The 27,877-nt window shown below is 38.9% G+C and overlaps 1 protein-coding gene across 4 annotated transcripts; it reads left to right on the plus strand.

Annotated features, from left to right (window-relative positions):
- The first annotated feature begins 1,144 nt into the window (after positions 1–1,144).
- TRA2A (transformer 2 alpha homolog) lies at positions 1,145–26,699 on the plus strand. 4 transcript variants are annotated; one of them, XM_032109638.1, is made up of 9 exons: positions 1,162–1,364; positions 9,784–10,095; positions 10,375–10,508; positions 12,047–12,212; positions 15,686–15,874; positions 24,030–24,145; positions 24,670–24,777; positions 25,485–25,552; positions 25,725–26,699. In XM_032109638.1, exons 4-9 carry the CDS (start codon positions 12,180–12,182, stop codon positions 25,733–25,735), a joined length of 525 nt encoding a protein of 174 aa, XP_031965529.1. In that variant the 5' UTR covers positions 1,162–1,364; positions 9,784–10,095; positions 10,375–10,508; positions 12,047–12,179; the 3' UTR covers positions 25,736–26,699. The 4 variants fall into 4 exon arrangements, with proteins under 4 accessions (XP_031965503.1, XP_031965512.1, XP_031965522.1 ...); XM_032109612.1 differs by lacking the exon at positions 9,784–10,095 and having other exon boundaries at positions 1,145–1,364; XM_032109621.1 differs by lacking the exon at positions 9,784–10,095 and having other exon boundaries at positions 1,145–1,364; positions 24,673–24,777.
- The last annotated feature ends 1,178 nt before the right edge of the window (positions 26,700–27,877 follow it).

The following is a 27,877-nucleotide window of genomic DNA, read 5'->3' on the forward strand; positions in this document are numbered from 1 at the left end:
TTCCCCACACCGCGAGACCAGAACCCCAGAGAATGTGCTGGGGGAAGTGGGAAGATAAGGGGCAAGGCTGGTAATTTTCATGGCGTGCAGGAGCAGTCCTTGTAGGAGAGAGGAGGAGGCCTTTGGGCATGGAGTGGCAGGAGGGGCTGTCACGTGTTGTCCCAAAATAGGTTCTTTTCACCCGGTGTGCAAGAGGCCAGTCCGCACACAGAGTCGAGGTATTTGATTTATTTATAGTTCTGCACAGAAAGGGGTGCTGGGTGGGAAATCCACAAAGCCATCACTACGACTACCAAAACTTTTCACTATTTATACATTTTAGCAAACAAAGGCGTTAATGTTCATTGGCCACAAGTTACCTCGTTCTCTTACTAATTAGTATTCTACCTTCTATTGGTTAATTATTCTCTCGCTTCTCATGCTAATTCGTCTGCATGCTCAGTCTTTTCTTCTTTTGAGTCGGTGGGTTTCTTGAGTCGGTGGTCTGTGAGTCGGTCACAGACCTCCCCCTGCCGGAATTACGTTTTACCCAGTCGGAGCTGGTTTCAGCACAGTTGCCGAGTTGCCTTTATTAGTTTCTTCCTTATCTTGAGAGTTGCGCCAGATGTCCTAGTGGCCTGTAAATTCTGCATTCTTTGTATCCACTATCAGTGGCACGTCCTTCTTCCCAAGCTCTGTTAACCTCCCCCTAGGTCTGAGATCACTGAAGCATGTTGAGTCCTAAACCTTGACCTAAAGCAACTTTACCGACAACTGATTTGTCTTTTTAACGCCTGGACATCACTTGGAGCTTGCTTGTCACCTGCCTATTTCAGGGATTAAATCTCTCTTCTCACTGATTAGGCTTGAAAGCTCGCAAATACCAGACATCAAAGAACATCCTTTCTTAAGAACATTTGTTTGCATATTCCACATTTCGCAGCAACGCCCGCACACCTGGCGGGGCGGGGCGGGGCGGGGCGGGGCCGGGCCGGGCCGGGCCGGGCCGGGCCCGGGGGCAGCGCGCTCGCTCCCGCGGCGGCGAAGGCGCGCTACCGGGGCGGCGGGGGCGCGCATGCGCGGCGGGTCTCCCCGCAGCGTTCGTCGCTTCCTTTGTGAGGGGCGGGCGCGGCCCCGCCCCGCGCGCGGTGCCGGGCGCAGACGGAGCGGCCGCGGCGGCGCCATTTTGCGGCGGTGCGGGAGGCGCGGGCGGGAGGCGGCGGCGGTGGTGCCGGTAATAGCGGCAGTAGCGGTAACGGCGGCGATAACAGCGGCCGTGGGTGTTGCTGCTGCTAATCGGGACTAGCGTCCCCCGTTCGCCCCAGCCCCGTGGCCAGGACTCTGCCGATATGAGCGACGTGGAGGAGAACAACTTCGAGGGGAGGGTGAGTGGCCTCCCCTGCGCGGGCCGTGTTGAGGAGGGGATCGGGCCCGAGGACGGTGGGTGGCGGTGCTCGGCAGCCTCGGGCCTAGCGGGGGTAGGGGCAGCGCAGCTTGGCTCTAAAATGGCTCCTTCAGGCGCTCGAGGCTTGCCTGGGCCGTGGGTGACGGCCCGCGTCCCTCTCAGCTGCCCGCGTCCCTCTCAGCTCCCCGCGTCTCTCCCTCACACGCTCCCTGCTCCCATCGCCCCGGTGGGGCGCGGGTGCCGAGTCCGGTGCTGCGGGTCGGCCCCCGCCCAGCCAGCGCAGGCTGATCCTGTGCAAACGGCGCTGCTATAGCCCCCGGCGTTCTTCCCCGCTGCTCTGTGTTCTTACCGCTGTCCCGAGCCGCCTTGTTGCCCGCCGGGCCCGGGGGTCGCTGTCCTGCCCGTTCTTGCCCCCCCGGCCGCGGCCGGGCCTCCGAGGCCTCCTCCCGCCCGAAAGAGGAGGGACCCCACGTTCTTTTGTGCGAGGTGCGCGGTCTCTCCCGGCTCAGGAGCTGCCTCGGGCCGGGCCTCCTCCGGCTACTGGGGAGGTCCGGCCGTCGTTTTTAAACCGTTGAAACTCATCGGTGCAGCTGAAGGCTTCGAACGAGCTGCTGTGGCTTTGTAACCTCGTTAGGTCTGTGTCTTCCCTCTGATGGTTGAGGTTTTTCATGTACACATGTGACAGGTCCCTTCTATTTTCAGTGTTTCTGTGGTTTTGTTTTTGTTTTTCTTAGCGATGATCAGGGCAAGCAGGAATTAGAAGCTGCTTGAAACAGGAACGAACTGTGTGCTCCTCCATCTCAATTTACTTTCTTTTTTGATTTTGCGGAGGTTTGTGGTTTTTTGGTTTTTTTGGTTTTTTTTTGTTTTTTGGTGGTTTTTTGTTGTTTTTGGTTTTTTTTGTTTTTTTTTGTTTTTGTTTTTTGTTTTTTGTTTTTTTTTTGTACGTTCTTTTAAGAGATTCTGTAGAGGAACACCTGAGCATCTTCTTGGTGACTCTTTCTGATGAACCAGTGACAGCAGCCTTGCAGTTACTTATACAATTACTTTCTGGGGAAACCAGCAATAAAATTTTAGAAGAATGGCATTGTGTTCCAAAAATTACTTTTACATGACTATTGTTGCCATTTTTGTGGTGATAAAAAAAATTCCATAGGCTGCAAGTTCTTTACCTAGCTATGCAATAACTGCTGCTGCTTCCTCGCATGAGGTAAACAAAACCTGTTGTGTTGGTTGCTTGGACAAAAGGTGGCTGTGTAGCTAAACAATATTGGGGTAAATAAACAGATCTTTGAAAGGGAAACAACTAAGTTTCAAAAACTTGAGCAGTGAGTATGCTTGGTTGGTTTGGGTTTTTTTTAAGATGACGTCAGTCTCCCATTTTACAGTCCAGATTTATATCTTGAAGGATGATTTTCTTTTCTGTATTTCCACAGTGGGTTATTGTTAGGAAAGAAATGATGTTAGGTTAATTGTCAGAATTTGGTCTTGGGTTCCTTGATGGATTTGTTGTTCATGTTACAAAGCTGTTACAGCTCTGTTATTCCAGTATTTCTGCACACTGCCTCCTGCCAAATGTAGAAGTAAAATGTTTCGAGAGTACGTGAAGTCCGAAAAGTCCTACAGTAGCAGTTTCTGTGACTTCTGCTCATCAGTTGTTCCTTTTTTTTTCTTTTTTTTTTTTTTTTTTTTTTTTGGTGATGGAAAATTTACCTGTTGGAAAGAACTGCTGGCTGTGTTAAGTCTTCATTTGGAAAACTTTTGTTTTTGCTCCCTACACTGACATTTCTAAATTGGAGTGGCATAACTGAGCATAATGGCAGACACTTGATTGATTTCTAGTTTTTCGGTTCTACTGAAGAGCATTTGTTTGTAAGCATTTTTATTTTTCTTTTTCAGTAATACTGCTTTGTTGTGATGGTAGTCGAATACTTGCAATAAGAAATTGTATTTTAGATTAATGTTGTATGTTTCATTTCAGTTGAAAGTGCTCAAGAGGCATAAAATGAAGCCCATGTAACTCTGAGGCTGTAGTGTTTAGTCTGCTGTTTCCAGTTGGATAGGACTCTGTCAGGCGCTGATTGTCCTGGTGTTTCAGTTTGCTACATCCAGGCACAGGGCACCAAGAGCAAAAGTTTTCACTGGGAGAAAGAACTGCAGAAACTGGAAGAAAGTTTGTAAAGAACCTGTTTTCCTGGAAATTGGCACAAATAGCAGTTCTGAGTACCCTTTCAATTCTTCCACCCCCTGTCAGTTTAAGTGCTAATTAGTGTGATGTGCTTTTAAAAACTAAATTCCAAAGGAGTAAGGGAGTTTTAAGTTTAGTTTAGGGTCTTTTATATTTTTTCTATGTAGATGCATATTGTTCCAAAAGCACTTCGGTGAAAGTTGAGTATGATCAGAATTATTTTAGAAGCTAATTTTATCATCAGTGAGATGCTGCCCACTTACATGCTTTGTCTCTAATTTATGACTTTAAAATCATATTAACTAATCTGAACAGGAAATTGAGAGTAATTATGGAAATAACTTTCCAATGAAATTGCTTAGTTTGCACTCTTTTAAAACTTCCGTTTCTAAAGTATTGGGTAAAATCATTGTAGATCTTTTCCTTCTCGAGCTCACTCCTTTATTGACCTTTTTTTTTAAAGCAAATATTAATCAAATATGCTCAGACTAATCAACATCTGCTCTGTTTTTGTGTCATTTTGTTTCACCTTTAATAAGTTCTCTATTAAGAATGTGGCTGATTGAACCGAAGAGAGGCCCCCTGCCCCCCCCCCATTGTAATTTAATGGAAAGAAACTGACAGAAGAATTAGATATATAGTGGATGTGGTAGAGCTGAGTTTATGGACATTAAGAAGAAAAAGAGATTTAAGTTGTGCTTCTTATCCAGTGACTTGGTTTTGGAAACATCAAAGTAATCTATCACCATTGAGTGCTTCTTATGAGCAGATTAGACAAATTCTGTCAGATGACAGGCAACTTTTGCTTCCTTTCATATTTTTTGTTATTTTTAATAGGCTGTTGTTTATTTGGTGTTCAGTCTGTGGTGCGACTTTAGATGCTTCCCAGAGCAATGAACAAGAGGGAGTCTGAATAAACCTGCACTTCAGTAGCTCGGCTTGAAACTTTGATTGGGTTGCTGGGGGTTTTTTTGAGCTTCTGCTAACATTTGATTTCTGCAATCTTAAAAGTTTAGTAGTTTTTTACTGGTATTAATGTGCTGTTCATCTAAATGGGTAAAACATTTTATCAGAACAAAGGTAAAATTCCATTTTTTAGCTCTATATTGATTGTCTTCATTCTAATGAGCTGCCTTCTCCTGCTCTGTGCAGGATCTTACAGTGAGATAAATAGTATAATGTAAAAAATACTTCAAGAAATACATGTTTTTGCTTGTGGCCCATCTTGTTGAAGGAAGTGTCCGTGTTTCACAGGTATGCAAGTGGCTTTTGGGTCAGTTTAGCTGTGAAAGTGCCTTATATTTGCTTCATGAAGTTTGGATTTAAATACTTAAATACTTATGGAATTACCTAACTAATCAACTTTGAGATGATTTCTTGGGGGGAATAAAAAACCAACGATGTCGGGGTCGGGCTTGCCCAGCTATTGTATTCCATCTCCTGCGGTGGCAGTCTGCCACCTCTGTGGAAAGGAAGGCGTGTTGCTTCCCATACCTTTTGAAACACAGGCACAACGGAGTGCTAATGCTCAGGGGTTCTGCATTTGTTTGGGGAGTGTTGTGATCACCTTGCAGTGTCTAATGACCAGTGTGGGAAACAAGAGTTTTTCTGGAAGTCCAATTTTTATTTTTTGTTGTTTTTAATCAAGCTTAATAACTTCTGGATTGTTCTGGATCTTGTCAGCTGGGAAGACTGCTCCTTTTGAACACAAATTCTTTTTACTGTCTTCCATGTGTGGTAATGGAGTGACTACAGAACCCTCCCTGAAGAGGTGTATTTTCAAGACTCAGTGAGAAGATTAACTTGTAATTTCAAAAAGTTTATTGCTGAAGCCTCTTCTTTTTTCTTTCTTTTCATAAGTAGGATCATTGAGAAATACATAAGTTTGCTTATGTTAGTAACTTTTAAAATATCCATGTCTTCAAGGTAGCAACTTCCGAGATGCTTTTTATACAGAAGCTTATTATGTGTACTATTGTAATATTTATAGAAGAGTAGCTAATTAAGGGATTCGTTTTTAGTATAGTGACAGATAATAGTATGAAGCAGAAAGGATTTAACTTCTCTTGTGAATTTCAAGGAAAGTTGGTAGATTCCTGTCAAAATGTAATCTTGTCCTTATAAGTGAGATGTCAGTAGCTTAACAGTTCTATCCAGTGAATGTGGGCTGCTGCTAAATTCATGTTTCTTTTTTGACTGCTTACATTTTTCTGTCCCCTTTTAATAGAGTTTGACTTCACTTATTTTTTTAGTTTGGGTAGGAGTTTTTAACAGGATTTTTGGAAATGGTATTGCTAGACTACTTGTCCTGTCCTTTTTTTCACCCCAGGTCAAATGAATTTCACCTGAAATTTCTGTGTGATTTAATGATTTTTTTTTCCCATTTCCCATGCTTTGCTGTAGAAAGCTTAATTTAAACTTACATCATTATTTTTAGTTAGCATCTTGCTCTAAATTTTGTTAGCCTTTCAGTCATACTTTGAAATTGTAAGGTGGGAGTTGAGGTAAGGCATGACACGTTCAGGAGAGAAGAGTAGCGTGAAAGAACGGGGTTGTTTTGTTTGGTTGGTTTGATGGGGGTTTTGGTTGGTTGGTCTGTTTGTTTTGTTTTGTTGTGGTTCCTCCCCATGTTCTTCATCATACCTTCTCTTGATGTGTGGAAAATGGAAAGAGTACTTCTTCAAGACTTCTGCAATTCTCCTCTGCATAAAAGTGTTTTTAATGCTTTTAAAATAATAATTATATTGGAAAGTAGAATTTATTTTGAAAGATGCAAGGAATTTAAGTGATAGATAGAACTTGGATCGGTTAAACAGTTTTACCAGTATGAATGAAATACATGGACTGACTGATGCCTTGCTCAGATGGATCATCTAAAGTTGTTGACAGTTGTTCAGTGACTGGGTGTGTGTGATCATGGAATAATGGGGGAGGAGAGATCCTTTCCATATCACTTTGGTTTGTTATTTTTCCTGGGAAGAAAGAAGGTAACAAGGATTAAAAATACTTCTCAGTGCTCTCTTTAAGTGCTTCTAGCTGTGCATTTTATTCAGAGAGTCAGTAACTGAGGCTGCAAACCTTAGATTTTGTGTTTTGTCTATGATTTTGGCTCCAGCTTTCAATTCTTGGTGAATCATTAGTCCCATTTCCTGGTGTGTACTTGAGGAAGCCACTACATCTTCCTCTGAAGAAGCACACTGTTACAATTGAGTTGGGGTTTTTGTAATTATGGGGGGGAGTAATATTTTTTGTTTAGGTGAGGGGTGGGGTTGGTGTTTTGGGGAGAGGTGTTTCCTGGGAAAAGTGTTATTATTGGCAGATACAGGATTTGTTTTGAAAGGGGAGTCTGATCTGAAGAATCTTACAAAGCTCTGTTTCTTTTCCTGCAGGCTCTAGTGACAGCAAATCGAGGTAGTTTAACATGGGGATAGGGCATTACCTGCCTACAAGTTTGTAAGGGTGAAAGTAGTGACTGGATAGCTGCATAGTAAAGCCGAAGGCATTAAGATAGGTACTGTTTTGTAGGAAGGTGGTGGGATGAGAAGCTGAGCTTAAGATGAGTCTCATCTGTGGCCCTTAAATGACTGAGGATCTTTAGAACAGAAAGATAGGAAAGTGCTGAGGAGCCAAGGTGCAATTTTGTTCTTTTCTCTCCTACACAGTGTTTAGTAATTCTGTGGTAAGAATGGAGCTAAGATCAGACTGGTACAGAATTGAGAGATTTTAGTGCATTGGGATAATAGAGTTGTCTGTTTTCTTATGATAAGGATGACATACTAACAATGTTGAATACTTTTGTCATATGTATTGCGGAATGGATATAAATAGTTTATGAAGAACAGTTGGGTTGGTCTGTGATATAGACTAATATACAGCTTGCTAATTGTTTAATTATAGTAGGAAGTAGAGGAGAAAAATTCTTTAAGATCTCCCTTTGTGACTCCTTGAAGCTATGAATCCCTTAATCCCTGCCTATAGTCTTGCTGATATAAGTATTACTAGGTACTTTCTCAGCATCATCCTTAAATCCTTAAACTTTTGCAGGTTATTGTGATTCCCTTAGTCTCCTTTTGAAGCATTGTAAGAGTTATAACTAGGTGAACTATGTTGCATCAGAAGATGAGATGTAATTGCTTGCCAATGACAGTGTTCGACTGTTATCAGGTAATCTCTCTTCAGCTGCAGTTTACATCTACAGTTACTTGGTTAAGGAAGTTTGAAATCTCTAAGAATTTACACTGTCCTTTCTGTCACTCCAGTTTTCAAGTTTTATATTAGTGAATGCATCTCTTAAAGGTCTTAAACATACTTCCCGAAGGACTTAACCTATATGAAATTATGTAATATTTGCTTCTGTCAACTTAATACAGCTTTGCTGTCATAGCTGATATTGTTAAAGGCTCTGTGAGTGGTATCATAAGATGCTTCAGTTGAATAGCTAAGGACACTAAGCTGACTTCTACATCGTATGGGAGCAGTTGGGTCCGTGGTGTTTTTGGCCCCTATCAACACTTCTAGATTGTGCAGGACCAGGGCGGGGGGTGGGAGAGGATGGGGGGTTGCCTTTGTTCAAGTTTCCAGAGTTCTTGTTCAAGAATTGATCTTTCAAATGTAAAAAGTATGGACAGTGCAGTATCCTTATGTAAAAGGAGTGTCTGAGAAGAGTGAATTCTTTGTCTTTTTATTGAAGGGTGTTTTCTAAATCTGATGTCACTTCGAATGTTTTTCTTTATTACTGACTGTTTTTACTAGGGAGAGAAATTGGCAATTGTTGCAAAGGATGAGTTATAAAGGGAAGAATTTAGGAGGCTATCAAACATTGAAGAGCACAAAGAGGCGAGGTGATAAAAAAATCATGTTAGGGGTTCTAAGAGAAATTTTTCTTTATTGCAAACAGTGGATTTCAAATGTCAAAACACCAAATCAAATTTGGTAATATTTAAAGGCACATAATTTATTTCAGTGAAGTCACGTAGTTAGCTCAGCACACAGCCATCTTCGTAAGGGTAACCTGTTATGTAGACCTGATTACATGGTCCACCTGTCACCACCAAGCATTGAATTTGGCCATCATTGTTAAAGTTGGCAGGCCTGTCATCCTAATAGGTGACATTCTCCATGTGCCCTTTGTCCTTTTTATTGAGGTAAAGGGGAATGGTAGTGTGGCTGTAATAGTTGTTAGAGGCTCATGCCTCTTAGGTTCCATTTCTGGTGAATTTACTGTCTTGAAATATGAGGACAGCATCCTCTGAAAAGGACTCCAGCCCAAAGTAGTGAAGAATTTTAACTGCAAAAGAAAGTGCAAATCTGGACATAGGTAGAGTAAGAAAGAAATTGAGAAAAAAATAGTGAGGACAGTCAGGAGGAGAAATCATGCAAATAAACATGAAATGTAACACCTTTGGAAGGGGAACTTGCTATGCATTTTTTCATTAAGTATTTTGTGAAGTTACAGGTGTATATAGCATACTATTCTGTAGGGGGTTTTATAGCTAAGCTCCCTAGAAATGCTGTACACTATAAAATGTGAGGAAATCCTAACCTGCTCTTTGTTTGCTTGTTTTCCTAGTTTTTCTCTTGTGTGCCTTACCATGCAAGAAAAAAACCCCTCCTGTTTTTACTTTTATTGGACTGCTTTAACTATACTATTCTACATCTTAGTTTAGATGGATTATATAAGGAAAACAGGGTAACAATGAGGAAGAAAAAGTAGGAAGAATAATAATTTATGTTGCTTAAATGTATGTGCATGTATTATGTGAGTAAGTATGTGCATAGATAGGTTTCAACTGGAAATCTTTGGCTATTCTGTTGAATTGACAGTGTCTTAGTAATCTAGGAGTAAAATTTGGGATATTCGATACTGAGAAGCACATAGTTAATATTTTAGGGGGGGGAATCTCTGATATCAATACTTCAATATATTTGTGCTAATTAGTTTTTAGTGTATCTATGTATCTTACAAAAAAAATCTCAGAGGGGAGGAGGGTAGCTTTGCAAATACAGTAAAACACTGAGAACTCAGTAAGCTTATTGCTAGAACATAGACACTTATACAGTTTTAAAGATATTTTTTTAAAAAGTTGTTTTATAAAATAGTTTCTTGCACTTTACCTGCTGGCTTTTCAATTTGGTAGATAACATCTGAACTCCAGCAGAGTTTTATAATCCCCACGTGCTTAAATATACTAAATGTTCTTTTTCCATTAAGGTTAATGTTCGTGAAGAAATTGAAGAGTTTTTTCCAAGAATGTGGAAGATAAATCAAGATAAAAGAAGGCTAATGAAAAGTATTAAAGATCAGAAAATTAAAATTGAATGGGGGAAAAAATTGAACAGAAGATTGGTCAGATAGAAGCACTTGAATATTTTTTTAAGGCTATAATGAATTGTTTGAATTGGGGAAGAATACACGAAGTATGAAAAATGAAAAACTCAATGAAGAATGAAGAAAAGTAGAAAGCAAGAGTGAAGTAGAATTAAAAGAATCTGGAAGAATGAATGGGTCCTAGGTTAAGTAAATGTATGGTTTATGTTCCAGTGTCTGTATGATCAAGTTGTAGATGAATTTGCATGATTACTTAGTTAATAGAGAATTGGTGATCTGGTTCAAGCAGGGAACTATTTGAGGCAAGCATACAATATTAACAGTGGGTTAGCAAAATGAAATTTGTTTTGGAGGGTATTGCCTAACCATTTGTTTTTCAGGAGCAATCAATATAATAGAATTACTGTACTTTAAATGTTAGGAGTTAGGCATTTACACAACCAATACCATTTTTAATACTGTCTTTTTTGTTAGGAGTCTCGCTCCCAGTCAAAATCTCCAGCTGGGAGTCCTGCTCGTGTAAAATCAGAGAGCAGGTCAGGATCTCGCAGTCCGTCGAGGGCTTCCAAACATTCTGAATCGCACTCTAGGTCAAGATCAAAATCAAGGTATGTTCAGAAAGTTATTCATGTCAACTCAGTGTTACTGCTGTTGTTTTGGTAAATTGATGAAATTTCTCCTATTGTAAAAGTTAAAAACTTTCTGGGATGTATTAACAGGGATATGTTAATTTGCATGTTTGTCCTCATATAGGTGGAGAAAGTTGGGAAATGATTTCATGGGTATGAATAGAAAAAGTACTATGAATAGAAATAGTAACATAGAAATCACAACTGAAATGTGTAGGTTTGCGTCTTCCAGAAGGGAGAAAATGGATTGCATTTCAATTCTGTGAAGCTTTTGCTTCCTTCTCGCAAAATTGTTCCTGGGGGAATTCTTGTGTGGACCTCTCCTTTAGGGGGGGAAAAAAAAATCCAGTGAGACCTGGTGCAAAGGCAGTCAGGGTTAGATAAAAAGGGTAAGCTCTCTAACTGTTGGAAATATTGAAAAACACTGCTTGTGAATGTTCTTGACACTTTTTCATTGGAGGCTTTAAAAACATAATCAAAAACTAAGTCTTAAATTGGGTGTAGAAAGGTTCTTGATCTATGAGAGTTTTAAGATTTAATTTAAATTTTTCAGTGCTGCACATGTCCTTCTCTGTCCTTTTCTACCCCAAGTATGGATGTGTGGAGGTAAAACTTCATAGCTCTCAGTTCTAGCAGAGCTTGCATGGATCGGAAGAGGAATGTTTTGGGCTTTTTTCTCTAAATATGCCATAAATATTACCTGGTTTATACTACCTATCTTCTCTGTTCCATTTTACCAACATACTAATGAAAATGGGGAGAACTACTGAATTTTTCTTTAATCAACCAAGAGAGAAACCAGAAAACAGCATTTGTAGCACTAGAGGCGAAAGAGGAATAGTCTTAAGTTGTTTCTCCTTCCCAGAGACATCAGTAACACATCTTCTCTATTTATGCACTTCATTCGAGAGCAACTGAAAGAGTTACTGTGCTCTGAATTGCCAAAGTTCAGCTAATGTTGCAGTTTGTCTTCTCGCAGTGTTTAGCCAGATGATTACCTGCCTGTTTTAAATTGGGCTTATCATCAGCAAGATGTGTGCAAAGAAGTGCTTGAGGAGTTAAGCAGGTGTTTGGGATGGTGGTTTTTTGGGGGTTTTTTTGGAGTAATTTTCATGTCTAGCAAACCTTACTTGTAGATACTGCAGCACTGTAGTCTTACCAGATTTTACAGTTTTTCAGTCAAAACAGGTCTTTACAGTGTGGCATGTCTAGTTTTTGTATCACTGTGCAATTGTTCGTTAGATAAGCAGCCAAGCTGATGTAAGTTTAAACTTTGAAATTCCTGAAAATTGTTGTGAAAATAATCCTCAGTGTATGCCAGAACATGAGTTCAAAATGGTGCTACCGAGCAGGTTATTGGAGATCCATGCAATCTTTAGATATGCAAGGTAGAAGAAGCTTAATGGTTTTAATTGTAGGGATCATCTGAAAAAAGATTTTTCAGTAGAAAATGTATGGTTTACAGTTCAATGCTTTATGTGCCTATGACCTGACTAAAGGCTTTCTCTTTGTCGAAGATCCAGGTCCAGAAGACATTCGCACAGACGTTACACTCGTTCCAGATCCCATTCTCATTCCCATAGGAGACGTTCTCGAAGCAGATCGTACACACCAGAGTACCGTCGTCGAAGGAGCCGTAGTCATTCTCCAATGTCCAACAGGAGAAGGCACACTGGCAGCAGAGTATGTCATGTTCACAAAGGCTGAGTATCAAGAAAGCAATTGCTGCTTGTATCAGTGTAGTCCAGGTTACCTGCAGGCTGAGCTTGACCTGCTGTCTTGTCACTGGGGGATACGGGAATTGGGTGGGAGTGGGAGGTATGTGTGAGGCAATCTCTGTCCTTACATCTGAGCACTTACTTCTTGGGCCTGCAACTGGCAGAGAAGTTGTAGAAATTAGTTGAAAAACTTTCTATTGCAAGTCAGTATGCGCAGATACAGTGACATCTGCTTCCATCAGCTCTAGAAGTTGAGCTCTTCTGATGCTACTTCTGTTACAGGTCCAAGTATATGTAGTCTTTACAAAAATGAGATTACCTCTGTGTGTGCTGGCAACCTGACAGTATTGATAAGATTGACATGGGAATCCATAGAAGGAAATTCCCAACTGTTTATTTGCTTATAGAGCATACATTGAAGGTTGCTTGTGATTTTATACTTCTGATTATTTAATTTGGTTTACCTTGAAATAAAGCCCTGTGTTTTTAGCTAATACGTAAATCTTTATAATAGACTAGAAAAATTTACAGTTGTGAAAAGGAGGAGCAGTAAGTCTCTCAAAATGTAAATGAGAAGTGTCTTTGTATGAGCAGGAGAAAGTATAGCTGCACCAGCCAAAGTACTAATCTTGTCATTTGGAGAAGAGATTTCTCCCAGTGTCCTCCTTTGTAATAGCAGAATGGTTGGGGTTGAAAGGGACCTTTGGAAATCAGGTAGTCCAACCCCCCCCCCAGGCTCACCTAGAGCAGGTTGCACAGGATCACATGCAGGCGTCTCCTTCTCTAGAGAAGGAGACTCGGCAGCCTCTCTGGTCAGTGTGTTCCAGTGTTCAGACAGCCTCAAAGAAGTTTTTCTTCATTATTTAGATGGAACTTACCATGTCTCAGTTTGTGCCCATTGCCCCTTGTCCTGTTGCTGAGCAGTACCCAAGAGAGTCTGGCTCCGTCTTTGTGATGCCTGCCCTCTCAGTCATCTCTTCTCTGGTCTAAACAGGCCCAGCTCTCTGAGCCTTGCTTTATAAGAGAGGTATTCCAGTCGTAGTACCATAGTCCTCCACTCCAGTTTCTTGCCTAATGTGTTTCAGTGCCTCAGCTTCTAGTTTCACATCACTTCAGGCTGATCTAAATGAGTGTCACTGCACACAGCTACACAGCTCTGCCTTTTCCTTGTTGAGGGCAGTGATACGTTTCTGATCCTTTTAGTTTTAATCTGGTTTAGTCTGCAAGTTTTTTTATTAATTCTGTCAAAAAGCATACAGGGTTTTTTTGCATGCCTACCCTGGTGAAGTGGATCACTAGGAGCAGGTAATACCAATGTGAGGGAGAAGACGAGAGTGCGGAAAGGGCAAGATTCCAGCGGTGCCAGCATGCAGTGGCTTAAGCTGTTGTGAAACAATGTTCGTAGTAGGTTTTTATGGATTGTTGCCAGCATGTAATCACTATGAAGGAAACATTAACCTAGTGTCTTGAAAAACTGGCAGAAATAGCTGAACTTCAAGCAGGTTAGCCGTCTTTGTGGTGAAAGGTGGAAGAATCCACTTTACTACTTTAGGAAATATTAGGATGCTTTGCTATGTGAAGATGTTTTTCTGCCTTGGACATGATTTTGTGAAACACTATGAGTGTTTTCACAGTGAATTTCTTGGTAATTCTAAGGAGTTCTGGTAGTGTTAAAATGAAACTGAAATCAGACAAATTTGAAATCCTCTTAATAGCAAGGTCCTAAAGACACCAGGGAAATTGGTAGCAATTTTGCCACTTTTCTTTTAGACAGAGCTTGCATACTGGGTTGATGGGAGGCAGTACAAAAACATAATACAAAAGCTGCCCTTTAGTCTTCCACCATCAGTTTAGGCCTTACAGTGGTGGTGTAGTTGGCACTTGGCACTTGGGGTCTGCAGACTGATCTCAGTACTTCTCTTGCCTCAGCAAAGTTAATAGGGTTTAAGTGTAAGAGGGATGTTAAAAAAGGGCAACAGGTGTGGATGTGTGAAGGAATTTACCCAAACAATGATTTAAAAGACAGATTTCGTTATACTCACAGGAGCTTAGTAATAAAATGAGTATAGCTGCCAGTGCAATTGAACTATCAGATAGATAGAAATATGGAGTAAAAATACATATATTGATGTATATAATTTAAAACTTCTGAATTACAAACTGCCAGGTCTTGTGCTCTTCAGCTATAGTGAGGAATTGCAAAAGATTCATGTCTTAAAGCAGAAGTTTGAACTTTGACAAATGCAAAGAAAGGAACTTCAAATATATGAGTAGTGCGGGCGTCTTATTTTCACAACAGGTTCCTGAACAAATGTGCTGAAAAAATATGACAGAAGATCTAAACCTTTTCACTCTTTGAATCAGGCTGAAAAGCAGGTTCTGAGGCATAAATTACTGTGCACAGATGACTTACCTGAAACTGAAATACAAATTTTATCTGTGTCAACTTCCAGTCGTTATTTTGGCAGAAGCATTAAATCTCTGTGCTTGTTGCTGGTGTTTTAAATTGCTGCATCTAGTATTAAAGGTGCCAGAAGCGTAACTGAAAAACGTGTATTTCAATCAAAATAATTCTAACAGAGGATTTGGCATCAGATACGAATTCTCTGTCATGTAGAGTAATTTTGATCCTAAAAGAGAACTTGTACCTTGTACTATTACATATTTGACTTTGTCTAGTTGAAGTGAAATTTATTAAGTATGCTACATCATGTTAGAGAGTTAAGAGTTTTGCGCTAAGGAAGTATGCCTGCTTTTGGATTACAGTTTCACAGAACTGGCCTTCAACACTTGTTGCTCTCTAGATGAAAGAAACAGGTGACTTTCATCCCGTTTACAAGTGGAAAGATTAACTTTGAAATGTAAATATTGACTTTCAGTGTAATTAGATAGGAAATGGTGAGGGGGAGAAAGTTTCAGTAGAAGCTAGATTACAGTTCAGTTGTCTATGCTTAGGAGCTCAAGTGCTCACATACACAGTGTGGGCAGCTGGAGGCAGTGTGCACTCTTTAGTGCCTGTGATTGTCGTGCAAAAGGGCTGAAGGTGGGAGTTCAGGCTGGCAGAACTTCTCTCAGCACAGATTTGTATGTGGTGTCTGCCCCTTGTTGGTAATTTCAGTATGAAATACTAATAACATGGGTTCCTGTTGCTCTGTAGCTTTTTTGTAAATCAGAATGCTTAAATTTTATCAACTGAGTTTTTTACCAACATCAGAAGTTTTTCTTGGTCTTTTTTTCTAAAATAAAAACCATTGGAAGTAGTTGCTTTTTAAAATGATCTTACAGGTAGAATGGTAACTGTTGGAGTGTTAAGCTTTGTATTAACCTGTTCAATTTTCTTCAGATCAAATTTGTTTCTAATTGATAATTTTTTTTATATAAGAATTTTTTTTTTTTTTTTAACTCAAATTAATTGGAGTTGAATATTTGTGTTACCAGGCTAATCCGGATCCTAATACCTGTCTTGGAGTATTTGGTCTCAGTTTGTACACTACTGAGAGAGATTTGCGTGAAGTCTTCTCCCGTTATGGACCTTTGACTGGTGTCAATGTGGTTTATGATCAACGGACTGGACGATCAAGAGGATTTGCTTTCGTTTATTTTGAGAGAATTGATGATTCTAAAGAGGTAAATGCATGCTTTACTGTTTTTTTCAGGCGTGCTCTTTATGCATTATCTTCATTAATTGTCTAAAAAAACACAAGTTTTTGAGTGTGTATTCACTAGCAGATTCTCACAGTGAGATTAATTTAAAATGCTTTGTTCAAGCAGCATGGCACTTTTAAACAAATGAAGCATTTGCTTTCAGTGTTCAGATGCGTGGACAGATTTTGAGCATAAGCTGTCTATTGAATCACCAGTGAGCACTGGACTTAGAGTTTAATCTGTTACTTCAAAATGCAAATAAATTTTTGAGGCTTCTATGTCAGTAGTATTTTTGAAACATTTTGGAAATTAACTTTTTTAAGTTGTTTTCTGAATCAAAATTCTGGAGATTCCCTTCATGTTTTCTTCTCTTAGGCATGTTGTACGTTTGAAAAATAGTGGGGTTTGCCTTGATTTGTGCCTTAATCAATTGCTTTCCTAGTTGTTTAACAGATAGCTGTTAATAGCTAGACTGAGTTGTTAGTGTAATTGATCTATAAGGAAAGAATCAAAGAATATGAACAGCAGCCTGTGCTATGATTCACCACAATATACAATTAGCAGTAGTTTTTTAACCCCTGTAATGATACTGTGAACTTTACCACATTTACTGAAATTTGTAGATAAAGTTGCTATTGAAAGTAAAGACACACCCTCTAAAAAAATGTCTTTAAGCCTGCATTGTGTGATAATCTCTTTCTTTGGGATAAACTGAGTCACAGACTTCATCTTGTTTATGGATTAATAGGTTTGGGCAGATGTTTCAGATTTGCTGTTTGATTCTGTGTGCATTTGATAAATTTATTTAGAAGGAGATATTAAATATGACTCCTCACTTTATAGATCATTTAGCATTGAAGGCAGGGAGGATGGCAACTCTGGAACCTGTCAGGAGCTGAAAAATAAGAACTTTGATTATACTTGATGATATTTTAATGAAAAAACACAGCTTTGTGGATTACTTGATTGAACTATACTTAGTTCTTGTCTTTGACTTGTGGTGTGATCCAACTGAGTATCAGTTTATGGGAAGAGTAGTCTTTGTAGATGTTTGTGTGTGGTTGTTGCAGGTTAATAGAGGGGAGTAGAAGGACACAAAACTTCCTTTACTGTCCCTTCTATATTTTCCTACACTTTCAGTTGGACAAGTTGGTAGAGAGGTTCATGGGGTGGATAGCTGCGTATCCATCTGTCTTTAATGGCCCACTCTCTTCTAAGTTCTAGCCTTGTATTTCTTCACACGCTGGATTTGTTGGGATTTTGAAAAAGCAACTGTTTTGTAAAATATTTCACATCCAAAATGTTTACACAGTATTCCTTGGCACATTCATGTACCAGTTTTACAGCTTCATATGTCTTTAGAAGTAGTTTTTTCCTGCTTATCATGGGCAATGGTCATGCATGACACCATGCATTTCTTAAAATGTTCCGAGTAAATAGCATGAAGTAATTTGTTGAGTATAAAGCTGTTTTGGCAGATGCTATGAAACTGGAATGCAAAGGAAAACAAAAAGGGATGTTACTTGCATTCAGAAATACAGAAGTAAAGATTAGGGCCTTAAGCAGGAACTAAAATAATTTGGAATGTAATTAAACCCATTTTTCTTTTTCCCAATGGGTTGGTGCCTGAAGAAGGGGAAAGGATGCAAACCCTCCCAACACCTGGAACTTAAATAACTGAAATACTTTAGCAAGAAGGACAGAAGAGAAACTTGTTTATTTGACTTGTTTCATGGGCCTTGAGGACAGATTTGAAGATGGCAATAAGTGGCAGCTGGTACAGAAAAAGAGGAGATACATAAATATAGATAGATTTATAGATAGATAGATATAGATAGCTGTAGGTGTGAAATCTTGTGACAGGCCTTGTAGGAGAATCCTGAAGGAAATGAAGCAATTCTCTGTTTGGAAGATAGTTTGAAAAGTTGAGTATGCATAAAAGCGATGACACTTAAATTACTTCTGTTCTGAGTAAGTAACTTTCCTCTTAAAAAATAATAATAATTAAAAAAAACTCCAACCAACCAAAAACAATAGCCAAAATCCAAAACCCTCAACTACCTAAACATCTAAATCAAGAGATGAGATGTTGAACTAAATTCCAGTGCTTTTAAAGATCAGTGGATTAAATGAGAGTAGAACTCCACAGAAAAATGAGGATTTTCCATAATCTTCACTATTGCCCTTCAAGAGGGCTAGCGCAAGGAAGCTTCACAGTAGACAAGCTCTGAAATACAGGTAATACTAAAATTTTACATCAGATTAATTGTGAGTAGTTATTTTTAAACTTTCATAACTTAAAGATTGATTAGTGTCAGTTGTGTGTGGATTCTCTTGCAGCTGAAATCCCTCTTTGTCATCCCTGTTACTACTGCTTTTACAAACTGGATCAGTTATTGCACTAGTTAAAATCTTGCTGTGGGTCTAATTCTGAAACCAAGTGGTACGGTGTCCATATGGTGGTAAAGACATTTTGAGTTGCCAACTAGCTCAACGTGCTGGAACTCTTAAGACAATGTAGAATAGCGTTTCTTAAAGGTGATACTTCTCAGTGTCCTAAAAACACCAAAGGGGCAGTTTTAAAGTTTATTTTACTTAAACGCTTTCAAAATTTCAGATTATGACACTGTAGCAGCCTTGTTGTTAGCTGTTCATGATCCTCTTGGTTATAAAGAGGCACACAGGCTTAGCTTTTGCTAACTACTAGGCAGAGAAGCTGTCAAAGCATCACAGTAGCTTCAGACATTCCACTTTAACAGGACTGAGAAAGAAGTTTTCAAAGTATGTGTCCAATCCAGGAGATTACTTGCAGAATATGTTCTATTCTGTTTGAAACTCTGCTGAGGTTAAGATGAAACTTTATGATCAGACAGAAGGTTCCTTTTCCATCAGATGTCTTTTATTGCAGTGGTATAGTGTTTGCAAAATAACACTCGACAGGAATCTTAGGTTTTGACCCATATTGAAGATGCTTGTGGACACTTTCTTTAGTTCAAAGTGTGATAGCAGACAGTAAATGTCAAGGACTGATGGATGTCTAGGAAACTTCTGATGAATGTCTAATGGTTGTCTAGAAACCTGAGGTTTTGCTGTGCCAATGTTCTTGTCTGTGGGCTTGTTCAAAGCCTGTTTTAAAAGCTTCTGTTATTATCTACCTGTTTTTAGAATGGGTATAGTGGGTTTCACTTTTTGTGAAGTTTTGTTTCAAAAAGTTGATGGTTTTTTAAAAATATTTGGTATCGCCTTTTTGCTTGGGTGGTGCAGTGTCTTGTCTTGGCCACCCTTTTCCAAGTCCTTAGAACTACAGGTGCAACATGCAAAGAGCATTATCTGTAAACATCTTCTAAAGATTTGTTTCTTGCTTTCTCTTAGATAGCTTGCAGTATTGGTGTGGAGCCAGTGTTGTAATGTTGTTTTGCAATATTTTCACTAAATTATAGAGGATATTCATCTGCCCATCACATAAGGATTTTCTTCCTGTGTTTAAGAGGATCACAAACTTCTATGTACTAGGATGAGAAAAAAATTAAGTTGTTGGGGGAGGATTTGATTGTGTCAGGGTTAACAGTAAGTTGAGATCATGAGTGAAAAGTGCTGGCTGTTCTAGGGACGTGGTTCTTATTAAAGTTACCAGGGATTTCATATACTGCTAAACCAGCTTTTCAGTAGCTCAGACTGTGAAGTGTTAGTTGTTTAAACTGAGGCTACTGTGAATGTACTGTCTGTAGGAGGAACTCATCTTAAGAAGTGTTAGCTACAGCAGCTGTTGGCAATATGGAATTTTCTAATGCTAGTTAGATAGTTAGAAAGTTAGTTCTTCTTCAAAGAGTTTTGACCATCTTTCCAGAACCATTTTCTGAAGTACTGTTCATTAACAATCAACACAAACCATTAACATCATTCAGTTGCCAAAGACCAGAATAATAACAGAGTTTATCAGTTCAGTTTGAAAAACATACAGTCTGTGGTGCAAGCTTAGAACTAACATTATTGAACAAAACTCCCATGGCTTGTTGAAGAAATGGTTTAAGTATTGTTCATGGTATCAAAAACAACCCTTGATATACCAGAAAAGAGCACTAGAAGGTCTCAGATGTTTGGAATTACAAGTTACAGACTTCTAGAGACTCTGAAATACCATGAAATTGCTAATACTTGCGGAAACATCCAGTTCTTCATTCTGGTTGTCTAAAATCCTGTATTTCTTGACTCTGAAGCTCCAAAGTATGCTTTAAAGATAATACATTGAATCTATCAATGCTTAAGCTCATAATTGTATGTGTTTAAAAGTTACCGTTGACAATATTGTAAATTTTTTTTTCAAAATCTCAAACTAGAGAATGTAAAATTGAGTGTTGTTCAAAAGTGAAATGGACACTTGAATTGAACTTGGCAGACTGCCGCAAGTGTAAAGATGAGTTTCTTAATTTATTAATTTCATCAGAACTTTTTTTTTTTCCCAGAATTTTCTTTCAGTTGTTCTTAGTAAATCCAGAACTGAACGAGTAATCGACATACTGGAGAGGGGGATCTAATCCATTGTGTCTTTTATCCCTTGCTGTACCTGTGATAGAGTGGAGATGATGTTTTTATCAGTGGCATTAAATGCAGTAGGGAAGAACTTCCAGTAAAAAACAAACAAACAAGAAACTCCCCAAAACTACAGTGAACAAAAAAAAAAAAAGACAGTACCTTGTATAGTTATTTTTAAATCATGAAAACACATTTTCAATATAAATCACAATATAAACTGCTCATGTTTGTCTATTTAAGTGTATTCAGTCTGTATGTTGCTAACTTTGTAGTGATGTCAAGTTGTTGAAGTAGTTATCCAGACTGAAAGTCTTCTAATTTTTCCAATGAGTTCTTGATTGCTTAACTACTACCAGCCACACATTGAAGTTTGTGCACTTAATTAAAAGTTGTGTTTCCAAACTTGTTTTACTCTACATAACTGCTCATACATGTGGAAAACATCATGTAGTGTATTAAATATCAAATGAAATTGAAATCTTTGTTAAATTTAATGCCTTCTGACTTTTTTGAGCCACTGGAGATAACTGTAGTTCAGGAACTGCTCGTTTTGTCAAACTAACACCTTATAGATAAGTTTCATTATTATGGATAGTCTGCTGAAGGTTTAAAACTCTAAAAGTTCAAAAATGTGATCCAAGATGGAACCTGTGCTGTTCCCAACCCTAATTCTGTTTTCTGACTGCAAACATGTAGATGTGTATTCTAGCCTACAAAAATAATTTTTCCATAGAATTTGCTACAGAATTAATATTATATGTTGATAGGAATGCTGTTTTCTTGCTTACCGTCCTCTTGCAAAAGCCATGCAAGTCTTTTAACAAACAACATTCAGATATTTGGAAAAGAATCCAGGTTGTAATAAAAACAGATTGTTGGCAGTAAAAGACTCCTTAAGAGGGCATTGTGTGTCTTAAGCCCAAATATTACTTGATTTTTTTCTTTAAAAGTTTTGTTTGACCATCTTAAACAGTATTTGAGAATGTCTTCTGCATTGTTAGAGAGAATATGCAATTTTTTCTCTTTGGCACTTAAATATTTTTAACACAGCAGTCATGCATACTCAAAAACAGCAAGAAAAGGAAACTGAAATTTGTTTTGAATATGACATACAATAAAACTGTAAAATCCAAAATGTTCTTTTAAAGTACTTCAACTTTCAATAAAGCACAGAAATGCCAGTGATTAGTATCACTAATATATTTTCACAGCCTTCATCCAAAATAAATACTGTTGTATTAGTTACATGAACACAGGTTTTCAGAAAGGGCTTTTGGTCATCTTGCAGCAGTCCTTACCTAATAATGTCAACTTAAGTACTTTACTTCGAAGACCTGAGATGTGCACATTAAGAGTGGTGCAGGGAATCTGGAAACATCTTGGAAGGAATTTCCAGCTGCTAATTACTGAATGTGAGTGATCCATACAATTAATTACTGTAGGTTTTGGCTTTTCTGCATTTGAGGGGTGCAGTCAGAACTGTAAGAGCCTTTACTACTTTTGTATATCTGTTAAAGATTTTATTTATTTTGAATTTTTTAGGTGGCAGTTATTGCTGGCAGTGGCTGAACCATAAGAAAATTAATGTTTTAATATTGGGTAGGGCATTAGACATTATTACCAGGATGTCGGGAGTTCCATGCAGCCTGGTAACCATGAACTAATCTTTATCCACTGAAATGTAACACATTTCCTGGTATTTCTAAAACAAACAGTCAGGTCTCAAAATTAATTCTTCATTTCTTTTTCTGGTATGTTGCTCTTCCCTGTACTGCTCCCTCTGTCAAAGAACTCTTCCTCTTGAAGAGGTGTTTGTTGGCTTAACTAAATAAGACATGCATGCCAGATGTTCTGGATTTGAGGTGGCTTCTTGTCAGCTAGGCTTACTATTCTGCAAGTTGTTGACTGGACTTAAAAATGCCATGAAGCAGAAAATTTCTTACAGGTTAACTTGATGCATCTTCAGAAAGATGCTTTTCATCATAAAGTTAATTTTTCAGCCAGATATTTGCAGCCTTCATTTTTACGTTTGTGCACACATAGTTTCCTAGGATGCATGCACAGATTAATTTAGATCATTGTGGAACAGGATATTAAAAAAAGGTGTTAAGGCTAGGAAACTAAAGCTGAGGAGCATGTTTTAGTCACAAAATATACCTGAGTGTATGTTGAAAGACTTGGAATGCTCTTTTCCTGAGCCGTGCAGTTGGCTAGATACAGTTAGTTTTGTACGGGAGCACAAATCACTAGGTGGCGATATAGTATGGACACAAACAGCATTATTAAAATCCAAACTCACTCTCAATAAATACGTTAGTGATCATCAGTCACTTCCAGTTTGGGCACAGCAGTTAAATCATGTGGATGTCAGGTTTCTGTATCTCCTTTATGACTTATATGTAAGTTCAATAAGGCTCTTGTTGGAGTTGAGATTTTTGAATAAATATTTTATTATTAAAAAGAAGAAAAAAAGAAAAAAATTCTCTGCTTAGCAGCACCTTCATGTTTTGAGCTTGGGTGTTGTTTTTTTGTAGCTAAAAAACAGCAACGTGGTTATGTTCTTTAACTCAAGATTGAAACAGTGTCTCTTTTCCACACATGAAAAATTAAAATAATGTATATTGGACTAAGTGCTGTGCTTAGTGTGGAGAAGCAAGTGGTGTGTATTGGTATTTCAGAGATCCTGTAGCAGCTAATAAAAGCTATTAAAATTCAAAAAGCAAATTTTTAAAAATCCTTTTAAGTCTGGCATTAGCTGTTAAAATTAACTGTTGTGGGTTTGTTGGCGTTTGGGTTTTTAGGCTACTTTTGCATGAATATAATTCTCAAAAGTACGCTGTGCTCCTTTGAGAGCAACTTACTTTGATGGTTTGAGTTTGTGAAAGGCCATTGTATTGATTGTCAGAGTGGAGAAGCAGGGGCTGGAACACCCAGCGAGTGCGTGCAGGGGCTGCGGGCGGGTCTGAAGGCACGGGCGTCTGAGCGCAGACCCTTGTGTGTATCACTTAAGCGAGCTGCTATTGTGAGAGGGAGTGGGGAGGAAGGTTGTAATTAGGTATCCATGTAGGCTGAACCCGCCATTTTACTAAGCTCTGCTGAAGTAGGTCCTTGTAAGGGAGATGGCAGGAGGCTGGGAGAGCATGAAATGGCAGCCGACGAGCAGTAATCCGGCCATATGCACCCTACAGGAAGCCACTGTTTTGCACAGCTTTTGAATCCGCCCGGCCTCTCTGGGTCGGAGACGGCGGTAGGAAAGATGCAGTTCTCAGAAAAAAAAGCTGTTTTGACTTTCAGTTTACCTTTCAGATGGGTAAAAGATAAAGTCTGGGGAGAGTGGCTGTGTTAGTAGTTAGGCTGTGCTCCCTTAGGAAGGGATTGAGAGTCGCATTAGTCCGGCACCCCAGTGCAGTCCTGTAACACCACCGGCAGACAGGCATGGGGACAAGAGATGAGCCATTCACCACAGTGGGGCACTAGTAACCAGTCTAAACAAGACAAGTTCAGGGCTTGTTTTTCTGGTGGAAAATAACGTGTTTGTACATAGCCTTCCATAGTTACCAGTAGGTTGCAGATTTCACATCCCTGGTCCTTGTCTCTCCTGCAGGCGATGGAGCATGCAAATGGAATGGAGCTGGATGGCAGGAGGATTCGAGTGGATTACTCAATCACCAAGAGAGCACATACACCCACCCCAGGCATCTACATGGGCAGGCCAACACAGTAAGTTCAATGGATTAAAACTGAGTGCTGGATTCTGGTTGAAGAAATAAAACTCCAGGTACTTCTAAAAAGATTTAGAGTTATGCCAGTTTGTACTTTATCACAAAGTTACTAACATAAAGAATGTAGTTCTGTGGTTCACATACACTCTTAAATTCTACTATGGTTTATCATATCTTTATTTACAAAAGTGTTGAAGGAGGTATTATTAAAAAATAATACCCAGCATGATTAATTAATGTATCTTTCGCCTGCTGAAATACTAAGGTGCCCATTTGCCTTTGATTTTGATGGGAATTAGACTCAAATCCCTCATTTTTCTGGGAGTTTTTGAAGGTGTTTTTATTAAAATATTTTGTTTAGCGATTTGTTTTGTGGTGTAGTTTTAAGTGTCTGATTTACTACAAGACCACTTAAAAAAAGATTTTAAATAATTTATATTTGTTTATCTAATAATTTAAATCAAGACAAAGAATAGATATATAAAGGGGTTTTTGTTTTTGTTCTTTCTTTTCCCCTAATAGCAGTGGAGGAGGTGGTGGTGGTGGAGCGGGTCGTCGCCGGGACTCATATTATGATAGGGGGTATGACAGAGGATATGACAGATATGAAGAATATGACTACAGATACAGGTACCTACTCTATTTCTGTAAGAGCAGTGGATTTGTGGGGAATACTGAAAAGTTACATTACAAAACACGTTAGTCAGTTTGCAGCAATATTCTGCATACATGCCTTTTATGTGTTAGGGCCTCCTTCCCTTAAGTTTTGTGGGATTAAAGTAGTCAGAATCTTCAGTGTTTATGTAATTTGGTTTTTCAGTTGGGCAAGGGGTTAATTTTGCTACGTGAAGGAAGTAGAGAGCATGTACCCCAGGAATCAAGTGGACAGATAAAAAGGGAACTCGTTTTTCTGTGCTGTATATAGAACCAGAGACAGCTGATACACACTGCTGTTTAAAAAGGGATTATTTGTGGATGGGGTTTTTAATGCTTGACATTTCATAACCATCTCGCTGTTTTGAAAGTTATCTGGTTTCAGAGAATGTTGTTCAACAAGAATTGTAGGCATCTGGAAAAGCACTTCATGTGTTTGTAAGGCTAGTGAGAGTTTATTAAATTCTTTGTCTGGGAATATCATACAGTTTTAAACACATCAAATAGAGAAATATAAAAGCATTTGTTAAATAACCATAAGCCACAGCCAAATAAAGCAGAAATCATTCATGGAGGCCAAGTCTTTCAGTGCTAAGGAAGTGGTTCTGTTCTGTAGAAGTGATGTGAATAAGGCTTCTTTCATAATGGATGTTGTTTGGTTTCTTTTTTAATTTCCTTTAAAGGAGACGATCACCATCGCCTTACTATAGTCGATACCGATCGCGATCAAGATCCCGTTCCTATAGTCCAAGTAAGTGAACACAAGTGAATAAACAGAATCTGGCTGACATAAACATTGTTATATGAATTGATCAATGGAAATTCTGAATGTGAAAGCAAAAAAAGCTGGGCACAGTTAAGCTAACGTGTACAGTTAGTTTATGATTGTGTAATTAGTAATTGTGTTATCTTTTTTTTTCCAGGGCGCTACTGAAGATCAGAAGAGTTACAGTTGAGGACTTGATTTTTAAATACAAAGTTCAGATCTTTAGCATCCCTACTGCTTTCCCTTCCATCTTCCCTTTCTTGTCCTCCTTCCAGCTCTTTCACAAGTCTTTGGTTCATTTAGAATATACATATTTTCGGTTGAAGTATTCCTATTTTCCATCCCTCCTTATTGTAATACTCTTAAATATTGTAATTGTTGTAGTTTTTGTGTAGTAAAACATCTTGAGTAAAATGAAATAGAGAACCCCAAAGTGCTGATACATTTTGGAAGTCATTCCTATTTCGTTTTTAAAACAGTTGGACTCCTGACTAATCAGAAGAGAGCATTGATATTTTTAAATCTTGCATGTCATATGTAGTATACACACTCGGATACTTTAACATAAACCTGCATTTCCAAGTAAGTTGTTAATCTTTCTGTTAAAATGTTTACCTATTACTTTGATAAACAAGTAATGACTTTGAGCCTTTTCTGTAATGATGAATTTGCTTAGATAGTCATGAACCAGAGGATTTTTTTTGTATTTTTTTTGTCAGGTAGTTGCTTTGGGAGTAGACTATTTGAGCTAGAGCAAAATTTGGTATTTGACTGACTGGGAGAATAGATCCTTGTACACTCAAAATTAAGGCTGTGTTTTTTAGAAAAAAGTTTTTGGATTGCAATGCAGTGGATAACAATTGAAATTAAAATTGTTAAATTCCTGGGGTCTTTGTGGTACTTGGTTGAATATTTCCCCTTAATTGGCGCAGGAGAAAAAATATTTATTGAACATAGCAATTAGTTATATAATTTGCTGTTCATGACAGAAAAAATTGCCAACTTTTTGGTATTGAAATAATGATGGAGGAAGTTTTGTTTCCAATCCTTTTTGAACTTTTGGAAGTATGGATGGAAAAACTTACAGCTACATGTAAACTTTTTTCCCCTCAATAAAAGTTAAGTCCACTGATCTGCAGTTTCTTGTCTTTTGTTCTGCATTTTGTGTCGCTTTGGAATATTGGTTAAACAATACTTGATACTGGGGTATGGGTGATAAAGCTTTTTATATGTCTTCTCAGGAGCCTTGTCTTTCCTGAGAATCAGTAAGCAGTTACATGGGATGGCTAAACAGGGTTGGGTAGTCCAGCTGTCTCTTGAGCCATCCTTGTCACTTGCTGGAGTTGTGGTGAGATGGTTGAAAGAGGGAAATGCTATTGATTTTGTTTAATTTTCTGGCAAGTGGCTGGTTGAATGTTGATGTTGCCAGAGCAAAAGGAATAGGACCACAAAGCCCTTGCAGGGAAGGCCACTAAAAGAGTTTGTCATGATTTTAAGATGGTAAGTATATGAGATGTAATTGCATTAGCTATTTCAGAGTGTTGGTGCCAGGAACTATTAAGGAGTAGTTAAACACCAGCACACATCCAACTATCTTAAAAGCTTGATAGAATATGCCAGGAGAAATTGGTGACAAAAAAGTTCTGACTGGTTATTGCTCAATACCTTTGAATCCATAATTTTTTTCCCATAAATTGCAGTTGAAAACTCTAGTAAATTGAAAGCAGAGTAGCTGAAACACTGAAGTTAAATCTTGCAAGTCTGATTAATTTACCAGTATTTATTGGTGATCCAGGCAAATTAGCGTGGGTTTAGGAAGGGCAGGTCCTGCCTGACCAACCTGATCTCCTCCTATGACCTGGTGACCCACTTAGTGGAAGAGGGAAAGGCTGTGGATGTTGTCTACCTGGACTTCAGCAAAGCCTCCCATGGCATTCTCCTGGAAGAGCTGACAGCCCATGGTTTGGTGTACTCTTCACTGAATAAAAAAATGAGTCTGGATATCTGGCCCCAGAGGGTGAAGGTGAATGGTGCCACATCCAGCTGTTGGCCAGTCTCATGAGGTTCCCCAGGGCTCAGCACTGGGGCCAGCCCTGTTCCATATCTCCGTCAGTGGTCCAGATGAGGGGGTTGAGTGCACCCTCAGCAAGCTCGCAGATGACACCAAGTTGGGTGGGAGTGTTGATCTACAGGAAGGTAGGAAAGGTCTGCAGGGGGATCAGACAGGCTGGATTGATGGGCTTAGGTTCAATAAGGTGAAGTGTCAAGTCCTGCACTTGGGTCACAGCACCCCCAGGCAGCCCTGCAGGC

This window comes from Corvus moneduloides, chromosome 1 (genome assembly GCF_009650955.1).
Source record: "Corvus moneduloides isolate bCorMon1 chromosome 1, bCorMon1.pri, whole genome shotgun sequence".
Lineage (NCBI taxonomy): Eukaryota > Metazoa > Chordata > Aves > Passeriformes > Corvidae > Corvus > Corvus moneduloides.

What these genes read in the sequence shown, in the direction of transcription:
- TRA2A (XM_032109612.1), top strand. Translation starts at nt 1,329, where the DNA reads ATGAGCGACGTGGAGGAGAACAACTTCGAGGGGAGG. An exon ending in AGAACAACTTCGAGGGGAGG is followed by an intron (nt 1,365 to 10,374) that starts GTGAGTGGCCTC and finishes CTTTTTTGTTAG; the next exon opens with GAGTCTCGCTCCCAGTCAAA. An exon ending in GAATATGACTACAGATACAG is followed by an intron (nt 24,778 to 25,484) that starts GTACCTACTCTA and finishes TTTCCTTTAAAG; the next exon opens with GAGACGATCACCATCGCCTT.